The 10,949-nt window shown below is 37.7% G+C and overlaps 1 protein-coding gene across 10 annotated transcripts in view; it reads right to left on the bottom strand.

Annotated features, from left to right (window-relative positions):
* Nucleotides 1–1,088: 1,088 nt before the first annotated feature.
* LRBA (LPS responsive beige-like anchor protein) overlaps nucleotides 1,089–10,949 on the bottom strand; it is a 635,991-nt gene continuing 626,130 nt past the window's right edge. For all 10 annotated transcript variants that reach the window (XM_076010592.1, XM_076010588.1, XM_076010587.1 and 7 more), the window contains 2 exons: nucleotides 6,769–6,920; nucleotides 1,089–2,223 (listed from right to left, as the gene is read on the bottom strand). In XM_076010592.1, coding sequence (XP_075866707.1) covers nucleotides 2,133–2,223; nucleotides 6,769–6,920 — 243 coding nt within the window. In that variant the 3' untranslated portion in view covers nucleotides 1,089–2,132. The remainder of the gene's footprint in view (nucleotides 2,224–6,768; nucleotides 6,921–10,949) is intronic.

Raw genomic sequence — 10,949 nt, 5'->3', positions numbered from 1 at the left:
ATAACAGCATCTTAGGGACTTGGTTATGTTTCAATAAGAGTCAGTGTCAGGAAGGAAAATCTGAATTTCTTGAGACAATGCATTTTAGATCAGACACACAGCCCATTCAGCCACGGCCACTTACTGAACATGCAGCTTCCCCTTATTTGGGTCATTCGGCTTCATCTCTAACCCACTTCTACTTTACTTTTTATTTTCCTAATTGGTTTATATTTATTTTGAGTCATTTCTGTGAAAGAGTTAAAATTGGGTAAGTGAAGGTTGAGTAGACATAAGATATTGTAAACAGATTCTATCATTAATAACCAGATGCCAACTATATTAATTTTATGAAGTATTACTTTATATTTCAGTTAATTTTCCATAGTTGTGGGTTTTAAAAATGATAAAGGCAGTGGAGTGGAGATGCTGATTTTTTCTCTTTTCTTTTTCTAGGTTCCAAAAGGAAGCTGCTTTATTAACCTTCCTTTAGATTTAAGACAGGGTAGTTGGAAGTATCATATGTGTGGCACATGACGTAATGCTAATTTTCTTCATCTATCGTTCTTCCCCTAAATTTCCAAAGTGTAATTTTCACAAGTTAATACCAGTGAGGATGGTTTTAGTTACTTTACCCAGTAACTTTTGGTATTTCTTTGATACTAAAAAAGTTCTTTCTCTCCCTCATATTTTATCATCTCTTGTTTTCTTTTTTAATGCTTTGTAAAATCATGGATCTTAGTGGAACAGTACATAAAGTCCCTTGTTTAGTCACTTGTAAGATTCACATCTAGGTCGTATGTGTAAGTCCCAATAAAATGGAGAGATACGGCCAGAGAAAGCCCATTTCCCTGTTTCAGTTAGGAGGGTCTCTCTCTTATTGGTTATTGATCAAAAACTATGACTAAATCAGAGTTTGGCATTTTCTTTGTGAATAACTGTTTCATTAATGTTTAAAATTTAGATTTATAACAATTCAAGTACTAAATGCCATTTCATTCACTTTTTTTCTGTCAAACCGAATTGTTCATTCCATTAACTGAATGTGGGGGTGAGGGAGAAAGGACAACTTAGGGAAGTTGCAAGAGAAATAAGAGCTAGAATGTCAGTTTCAACTCAAAGTTCACAACATACAAAGAATTTATTTATGCAATACAGATCTTTTCTCAAATATTTTTCACAGAATTCCACACAGCACTCTACTAGAAAAGTAGAATAATACAACACCAAAATACATTGTTTCTTAGTACAAATTGCTAATCAAAAGGAAGGTGGAGATAGTTTAATAGCAAATAGAAGGTAAAACAGGTGTTGCTTAATACAGCACCTGGTAGCCTCTGTCCTCAAACTGGAGAGGGGGTCCCCAGTGATGGCCCTGCCTCCCGGGCATAGTCACCCCTCGGGTGAACTTTGGTACTTTCATTTACTTTAAAAGAAAAACAAAGATGGCGACCCAAGAGCATTTCCATCATTTCATTCTGTTGTGCTATGAAGATGACAGATCAGGAAAAAATGGTAACTGTTTCACACTTGCTATAACTTAGACTCTTTATGTTAACCACACAGTAAAATAAAATAGCCTCCCCCAAACCGTACTTTTCTAGGTCTAAAACATGCTTGAAGAATAATATTGATAGAAATAATTCATTGAGATGTTTTAAATTACATTTACCATAATTTAAACATTACTATTTAAATCCCAGAAATTTCAGTACTGAAGAAGCACAATTGTTTGGAAAAATACAGGACCCAAATTTCTGCATAAACTTCCCCTATTCCAGTATTATAACCAATTTCCCCAATGTTAAAATCATATTTCTCAAGATTGCGGATAAATGGGAAATGTTTTTTCATAATTGGGTTTACTAGCTCCACTGTATGTTTCCATAATTGGTGAAAATAGACTTCTCATTATGACTAAAAATATAGATTTTTTTTTTAAACTACAGAACCAAGCAGCCAGTTTTCTGCTTTGCTATTATTCCCCCCCAAAAGTCAAGCAAAATCTACAAAAATAGCAATTAACTTTAAAAAATATTTTGCTGCTTTGAGCAAATTTAAGTTCCATTCAGATGTGATAGCTATTTCTAAGAGAATGATGCTCGGGTACTTCTGCTCAGCCTGGGGTCAGGGCCGATGAGCAGCTGTTGTCATCAGTAGCGGGTTTGGTACTCATGATGCCACCGGTTAAAGTTATTGTAGAACAGAACAATGCTCCCTGAAGCCATGCCAGAAATGATGCACCTGGGGGGAGCAGAGAGAGAAGAGTTTTACAAACCTGTATTTCCAGGAGATCTGTCACTAAAGGAGGAACTGCCCTCCCTAAATCCACAAGGTAAATATAGAAGATGGCAGTCAAACCTGCAATTTTAGAACTAAGGTACTTTTTGAATGACTAGACTAAAATGTATCCTGAATAAGCTCAGAGTACTGCGTCTTGACACTCCACAAGGATCCAAGCCGTAGCTTGCTTTTTCATCGAAAGGACAAGTATGTGCAGCTGGGTCACTAAAACCTGAACAGACTTGGTAATTTCTAAGGGGGCGGGGGCTGTGCTAGCAAGACTCAGGCATAGACATCAGAATCACAATCTCAACATTCATTGCTGGCGGAGGAAGCAGCACACATTCAAGTGACAGAGATGAATAAGAAGAGGAGTGTTGGCCATAATGTGAGTGGTCTCTCCTCTGTGGAGGAATATTCTATGTCCATCATGCTCTGGGTAGGGGCCTGGTCCTCGGTATCCTCTTTAATACCTCATATCAAAATTAAAGAACTAAAGTGTGTCACTACAAAAAAATCAACTAAACACAAAAGAAAGTGTTAATGAGGGACAAAACTTTAAGCAAGACAGAAAACAAATAGAATGGCAAAAGTCAGTTCCCGTATCAGTAGTAATTACTTTAAATATAAAGAGATTAAACCGCCCAGCCAAAAGTCAGAATGTTAAAAATGATCCAACTATATGCAGTCTATACAAGAGTCACTTTAGCTCTAAAGAGACAGATTGAAAATGAAAGGATGGAAAAAGATATACTCCATGTAAAAAGTAAACCAAAAGAGCTGAGGTGGCTATACTAATATATCAGACAAAATGGGCTTTAAGTCAAAAACCTGTTTCAAGGAGGATACTTATATTGATAAAAGAGTCAACTCACCAAGAAAATATAAAAATTATATGTACACTAAACATCAGACCACCAAAGATATTTGCAATAAACATTAACAGAACTGAAGGAAATAGACCTTCTATAGGCCATTCTATATAGATATAGACCATTCTATAATAACAGTTGGAGACTTCAATACCCCACTTTTAATAATGGGTAGAACAACTAGGCAGAATTTGAGGAAAACAATACTGTGAGCCAGTTGGACCTAACACATACATAGATCACCCAACAACATTAGGATAGACATTTCTCTCAAGTGCACATGGAATAATCTCCAGGATAAATCATACAAAGTATCTTTTCTGATCATCATAGAAACTAGGCATCAATATAAGAAAATTCATAAATACATGGAAATTAAAGGATCAAAAAAATCGTAAGGGAAATTATAAAATACCTTAAGACAAATGAGAACACAACATGCCAAAACCTACAGGATGCAGCAAAAGCAGTGCTAAGAGAATTATAGCTATAAACACACATATTAAAAAAGATCTCAAATCAATAACCTAACTTTACACTTTAACCCTTTGCACTTAGATGTCGAGTGTGACTCGACATGGTTAGCAAAAATTATAGAGATTAAAATTACTCTATCAATAATTTGAAATATTAAAAAATCCATAAGTTTGTATGAAAAGAAACTCCAGTTTTTTATTCTACTGCCGTGCTTCGTAAAATCTGGGGTATTTAAAAAATTAAATCCCAAGTAGAATAAAGGAATCGAGAAAAAAGCAAGCGAGTGCAAAGGGTTAAGGAACTAGAAAAAGAACAGACTAAACCCAAGGCTAGCAGGAGAAAGGAAATAATAGAGTAGCGATAGACAATACAAAAAAATCAAACCAAAGATTGCTTCTTTGAAAAGATGAAATTTTGCTACAAAATTGCAAATATTTAGCTAGACTAAGAAAAGATGACTCATTACAAAAATCAGAAATGAAAGTGGGAGCACTACTGTTGTGCAGAAATAACGATTATAAGAGAATATTAGGAACAACTGTTTACCAATAAACTGGATAACCTAAAGTGGACAGATTCTTAAGAACACACAATATACCAAAACTGAACAGAAAATCTGAATAGATTTATAACTAGTAAGACAATTGAATCAATGATCAAAAGCCTAATAAAAGTCCTGGACTATATGGCTTCACTGATGAATTCTCCCAAACATTTAAAGGATTATCACCAATCTTTCTCAAATGCTTTCAAAAATACTAAAGAGGAGGGAACACTTCCCAACTTATTCAGTGAGGCCAGCATTACTCTGACACCAAAGCCAGACAAAGACACTACAAGAAAAGAACATTACAGACTAATATCCCTTATGAATACAGATGCAAAATACTAGTAAACTGAATTCACTAGCATAATAAAAGCATTATACACCATGACTAAGTGGGATTTATTCCTGGAATGCAAGGATGATTCAACATGTAAAAATCAATGCACTATACCACATATCATCTCAATTGATGCCAAAAAGGCATTTGACAAAACTCAACATCCTTTCATTATAAAAGCACTAAATAAACTAGGAATAGAAGGAAACTACCTCAAATGATAAAGAGCATTTATGAATAATCCAGAGCTAACATTATACTTCATGATGAGAGATAAAATTTTCCCCTACGATCATGAACAAGGAAGGATGTCCAATTCTGCCATTTTTATTCAACATAGTATTGAAATTCCTAGATCTAGCCATTAGGCAAGAAAAAGAAAGGCATCTGAATTGGAAAGAATTAAAATCATCTCTGTTCACAGATGACATCTTATATGTAGGAAATCCTAAAGATTTCACAAAAAAACTGTTAAAGCTAATAAATAAATTCAGCAGGTTTGCAACTTTCATAATCTACATGTAAAAATCAGCTGCATTTTTATACACTAGTAACAATCCAGAAGGAAAATAAAACACCATTTACAATATCAAGAAGAATAAAATACTCAGGAATAAAATCAACTGAAGCAGCAGAAAGACTTGTATACTGAAAACTATAAAATGTTGCTGAAAGAAATAAATAAATGAAAACACATCACATGTTCATGGATTGGAAGATTTAACATTAAGATGTCAGTACTATCCAAAGCAATCAATGCAGTCCCTATCAAAATACCAATGTTTTTTGCAGAACTAGAAAATCCATCCTAAAATTTATATGGATTCTCCAAGGACCTCAAATAGCCAAAACAATGTTGAAAAAGAACAAAAAAGTTGGACCCTTACCATTATATACAAAAATTATCTCAAAATGGATCAAAAAACCTAAACATAAGTTGAACTATAAAGCTATATCACTGTCAGAAGAAAACATTGGGGAAAAGCTTTATGAACTTGGATTTTGCAATGATTTCTTAGATACGACACCAAAAACACTGGTAACAAAAGAAAAAATTTGATTTCATAAAAATTAAAAGTTGTTGTGCATCTAAGGACACTATAAAGAGAGTGAAAAGACAACATCACTAGTCATTAGGGAAGTGTAAATCAAAACCACAATGGGAGACTACTTCATATGCATTATGACAGCTATTACCAAAAAATCCAGAGTACAGCAAATGCTGGGGAGGATGTGAAGAAGTTGGAGCATTGCTTGTGGGAATGTAAAATGATGCAGCCACTGTGGAACCATTTGGGGGTTCCTCAAAAAGTTCAACATAGAATTACCCACATGACCCAGCAATTCCACTCTGGGTATATATTCAAAAGAATTTTAAACAGCTACTTGAACAGATGATAATGTGCATAGCAGCATTATTCACAATAGCCAAAAGGTGGAAACAACCCACATGTCCATTGAGAGATGAATGGATAAACAAAACATAGCATATAGATACAACAGAATATTGTTTAGCCTTAAAAAGGAATGTGACTCTGATGCATGCACATGGATGAACTTTTATGCTAAGTGAAATAAGCCAGGCACAAAAGGACAACTGTACGATTCCACTTAACAGGAGGTGCCTAGAAGAGGAAAATGCATACAGACAAAGTAGAAAGGAGGTGAGCTGTGGGGAGTCACTGTTTAATGGGCAGAGGTGCTGTTTGGGATGATGAAAAAGTTGTGGAAATGGATGGTGGTAACAGTTGTACAACATTGGGAATGTACTTAATGTCACTGAATTGTACAACTAAAAATGATTTAAATAGCTAATTTTATGTGTGTTATTACAATAAACCAAAATAGGAACTAAAATGAGTGACTATATGCTAAGAGGAGATAAGATGCCAGGTAAAGATTATCCTCCCAAAATTTACTATTTGGGAGGTTTTAGGAAATAAGCTACATCTTTCAGTGCAATCTCTGTGGGTAGAGACAAAGGCATTTTATGTTAAATATGTTTATATCTCTTAAGATTTTACTTACCAAAAAAGGTGCTTTAAAGAAATGTAAAAAGCTTTACAGCAATTTAATTGGAGCCTTTTCTACTTAAATCTTGTGTATTCCTTGAGAACCCAAACTTTGTCTAAGAGTCTTGGGAACCTAAGTATTCACTGGCCTTTTTGATTGCACAGGTGAGCCCACAACTCAACTCATCCATCAGCCCATTTAGAGAAATTCCCTGTATAGTGTTTCAAACTACCATTAGTAGACCACAATTCCAGTGTTACCTCTGGTCGTATGATAGGGCCATGGCCCGGATTCCAGCATCGCAGCCTGGGTAGGCAAAGAGCTGCTTGAGGTCTGATACCTGCCAGACCATGACCACGCCGTTGTCTCCTCCTGTGAGCAGGTACTGCCCGTCCCGGCTCAGCTGCATGGCCTGTGGGACACAGCAACATTTAGTAGAGATGTGGTTCTAGGGAAACTTGAGCACCCACCCTGTGTTAGAGTCATTCTTACGCTGTTCCAGCTACCGTAGTGCAAGGAGAAGAGAGACCCTGAGAAGCTCTCGGAAAATCATGAGTATTAGACGACCTGCCATTGTTCAGATATCAAATGGACAAAGTTAGGTTATGCTTGAGATTTTTTTTTGGTTTTGCTTTTTCAGTTTTGTTTTTTTTAAAGGATTAGGTGGCACTCTCCCAGTTCGAAAAATGCTGCTGGGATGGTGTGTGTTGTGGACTGGGGCCAGCACTCTTAACGAGGAGCTCCTGGCATCTCTGGTTGTCCTGTGGACATGCTAAGCCTATTTTGTGCCAAGGAGTGGCAGACAGCGCCAGCTGACCTCACATGCCCTCTGCCCCAAGGAGGTGGCCAGCAGCTTTGGCACCTTCACTGGGCTGCTGGATTTGGACCTGGGAGAGAGCCACAACTTCCATGGTGATTAAACCCCAGGACTGACGGTGCTCCAGCCTGTCATTTAGTCACCTCTAGTCTATGGCTCCCTGTCCTTTCCTGCCAGCGCTGAACAGAGATGCAGACTTGGAGTTTGCTCTTTGATCCTGTAAAATGGACATCCACAAATGAAAGCCTGTGGGCCAAATGCAGACCACAACCTGTTTTTGTATTACTTTTTTTTTTTTTTTTTTAAACAGTCTTGCTCTGTCACTAACTGGCATCATCATAGCTCACTGTAACCTAAAATTCCTGGGTTCAAGTGATCCTCCCACCTCAGCCTCTGAGAAGCTGGAACTACAGGCACGCACAACCACACCCAGCTACTTTTTCTTTTTTTGTAGAGACGGGGGTGGGGGGGGTGGTCTTGCACTTGCTCAGGCTGGTCTCGAATTCCTGACCTCAAGCAAACCTCCCACCTCAGCCTTGCAGAGTGCTAGGATTACAGGTATGAGCCACCATGCCCAGCCTGTTTTTACATTTTTTAACGGTTTAAAAAAGGGAACTTTTCATGATGTGAATATTATATAATTCCAAATATGACTGTTCATAAATAAGGTTTTATCAGAACACAGCCACACCCATTTGTTTATGACTACTTTCACAGATAGTTGCAACAGAGAATATAGAGCCCTCAAAGCCTAAAATATTTACTTTCTGTCCTTTTACAGAAAAAGTGTGCCTGCTCCTGATATAAAAGGTCTCACCCTATTACCGATTCCTCTTCTCCTGGCCTTCCCTCTAAGCCTTGTTTTCTGAACCTACTAAGATACAAATTTCCTTTCTTTAGTGGGTGGCACTGGGAGTTCTAGCAGTCACTGCAGTCGCCTATACTCTGTGTCCACCTGGACGCAATGCACATGGGAATACAGACTGTGTGCTAGCAAGCTGGAAGAAAAAAATCTAATTTCTGAAAAATATATTTACACTGTACTGTACTCAGTTTTAGCATAGTTACCCTAAGTCTTTACCCTTTGACAAATTTTTTAAAAATCATAAAGGAGTATTTCATAATCCATTGAATTCACATTCACATACATACCAACTTTTAGTAATCTCTTAAATATAGCTTATTCTCAACACAAAAATCTAAGATATAAAAACTGTGAAAGACAGTTACATATGAGAAGTATTCCCTGTCTTATTGACTAAACACATATTGATTTTTACTCATCTTGAAAAAAATCTTAATATCTTTTCCCCTCATTCACTGCACAAATGACAATCTCTAGGGGGTATCTAGGAATTGCAATGAAGACTAGGGCAAACAATTATTTGCTACACTTATAAAATACAGCTGATGAAAATCCATTAACCTTATGGTTGTGGTTCACTTGAATTTTATACTTGAGGCTTTTTACTGCATAAGCGCTATATTAAAGCATAAATTAAAACCATTAATCTTTAATTCTTTGTTCTAGTAAAGAATCTCTAATCCTACTTCCATCTGAAATGAAATTATTAATAAACCTGGACTTTAAGGGCTATCCATGCATCAGCATTCAAAACATTTAATGAACCTCCCAAAGTGAAAAAGTTATTTTGTTGGCCTCTTATGTGAGAAATCTGTCAAATTCCTCTGGCACTAAGAGTAACATTTACTGAATCTTGCACCCAAATCAGCATTCACATGGTTCTTAATTCAGTAGACCTCAGTATCAAGTTGGGTAGAGATTTTTGGAGGGCCCAGAGACGTGTTAACCTCATCCTATGAAATCCTGAGTGCACTGGACAACACTGTAGCTGTGCTAGTTTTAAGGAGATACCAGCAGGCCACAGCAGTCTGTTGGGGATGACCACATCCTAAAACACAGCCTCAGGAAAAGAAAATAAATGAGTTCCTATGGGTGAAATGGTGGTTATCCTTTGTTTGGGATAAAATAACTTCGCTGCACTATGATATGCTGTTCACCAAAATGCCACTAAATAATCTGGCATCTAAAATAAAAACAGGTGGGAAGGCTTGATTAGTGTACCACTTCCCCAAGCTGCCTGCCTGCAGGGCTCTTAGTATTTCACAGAAACTTAATTTCTGGTCTGAGCTGATGACTAATTTGTTTCCATGGTGTTCTTTCCTTATATAGACTCAGACCGCAGGATGGGACTGGGGAATTTTGCTCTGTGATGTCTCGTATTCCCCAGCCTGTGGTTTTCCTCCTCGCTTCCCAAGGTAGTTAGCTGTGAAAGTATCCGTCTCTGGAGCCGTGGGCAGGTAATGCTCATTTTAGGCCAGCTTGCTGTAATCACACAGTTGCCACTTGCAAGTTAGCATGATAAAGTGCAGGAGTGCTGGGAAAAAGGCAACGGATTGTTTAAGCCTAAAATCCAGTGGGAAATATTACAGAGGGAAAAAACGAGGCTACGGGGCAGAGAGGAGAAGCATGTGTGTGTGAACAGTCTGCAGAAAGCCTTCCTCCTGCTGCCTCAAGGAACTTCCCAGAGCCTCTGGTGCTAACTGAAATGCCACGGAAATTGTTTCAGTCAGCTAGGGATTTCAAATTATTTTACAGATTTATTAGCGTAGCTGACAATATAATCGCAACTCAAAGTGACAGATTATCAACATTATTGTTGTAAAGAAAAGAGGAAAGGAAAATCCTCTGATGTGTACTTGGTTTAAATGAAGTATTATGGGAAGGAAGGGAAAAATAAAAGCAGAATGTGTGTCTGTGTTCATGCCTTCGTGGAGGAGGCCGGCAGAACGCAATGGAGAGGCAGGAGGAAGAAGCCGTCTAGTGAATTAAGAAATGAATCCTGACATACAGAACAGCAAGGGCCCTTGATCTGATCAGTGGAACCTATATGTAGGGTTTTTGTTCCTTAATACTTCCTGACCCCAGGTATTTACTTGGGAGAAGGCAGCGATCAGGCTAGATCTGGGAAACTGGGAATTTGTGTCATTTAAGCTGCCCAGAGCTTAAATGACAGGTCAGGAATAGCAATGAGGAAAATGCTCAAAGATAGCCTAAAGCCACACTCAGAGGGCAGAGGCCCCTGTGACCCTGCTCCTGCCCCAACGTGTCCTAGATCCCCTCATTGTACACAGGTCACATGCATTCCCAGCCCCCATTCTGGAAAATGATAGGGTCACTCCGGTTTCATTTTACCTTAACCTGCACCAAGCAGTTTGCAGGTAAGAAACAAAGGAGCTTGAAAAAATAGCCTCTCAAAGAACATTCCTATTTTGCTCAACCTCTAGTACGTGTGGAGCCCTGTCCTGAAAATGAAGCAAGACCCCGAAGGTCCAGTAGCATTTCCATTTCTGGTGTGCCAAATGGGAAAAAGGTTTGCCTAATTCACATTATAATTTGAAGCCCAACCCCCTTAACATGTTTTGGTCCTGTTAAGAAGTCAAGTCTGAAATTAGATGCTACTCCTAAATAGTCATAATCCTTGTTGCTCCTATCACAAATCTATTCAATTATAAAGAGAAGCCAGTTTTAGGTATGATCTAATGTTCTAATGATAATCAGATGACAGCACTACGCAGTGAATTTTCTTAGATTTGAAACAA

Source organism: Microcebus murinus, chromosome 15 (assembly GCF_040939455.1).
Source record: "Microcebus murinus isolate Inina chromosome 15, M.murinus_Inina_mat1.0, whole genome shotgun sequence".
In the NCBI taxonomy this organism is placed as follows: domain Eukaryota; kingdom Metazoa; phylum Chordata; class Mammalia; order Primates; family Cheirogaleidae; genus Microcebus; species Microcebus murinus.
Note: the sequence above shows the minus strand (reverse complement) of the source record. Positions and strands in the feature narration are given on the sequence as shown.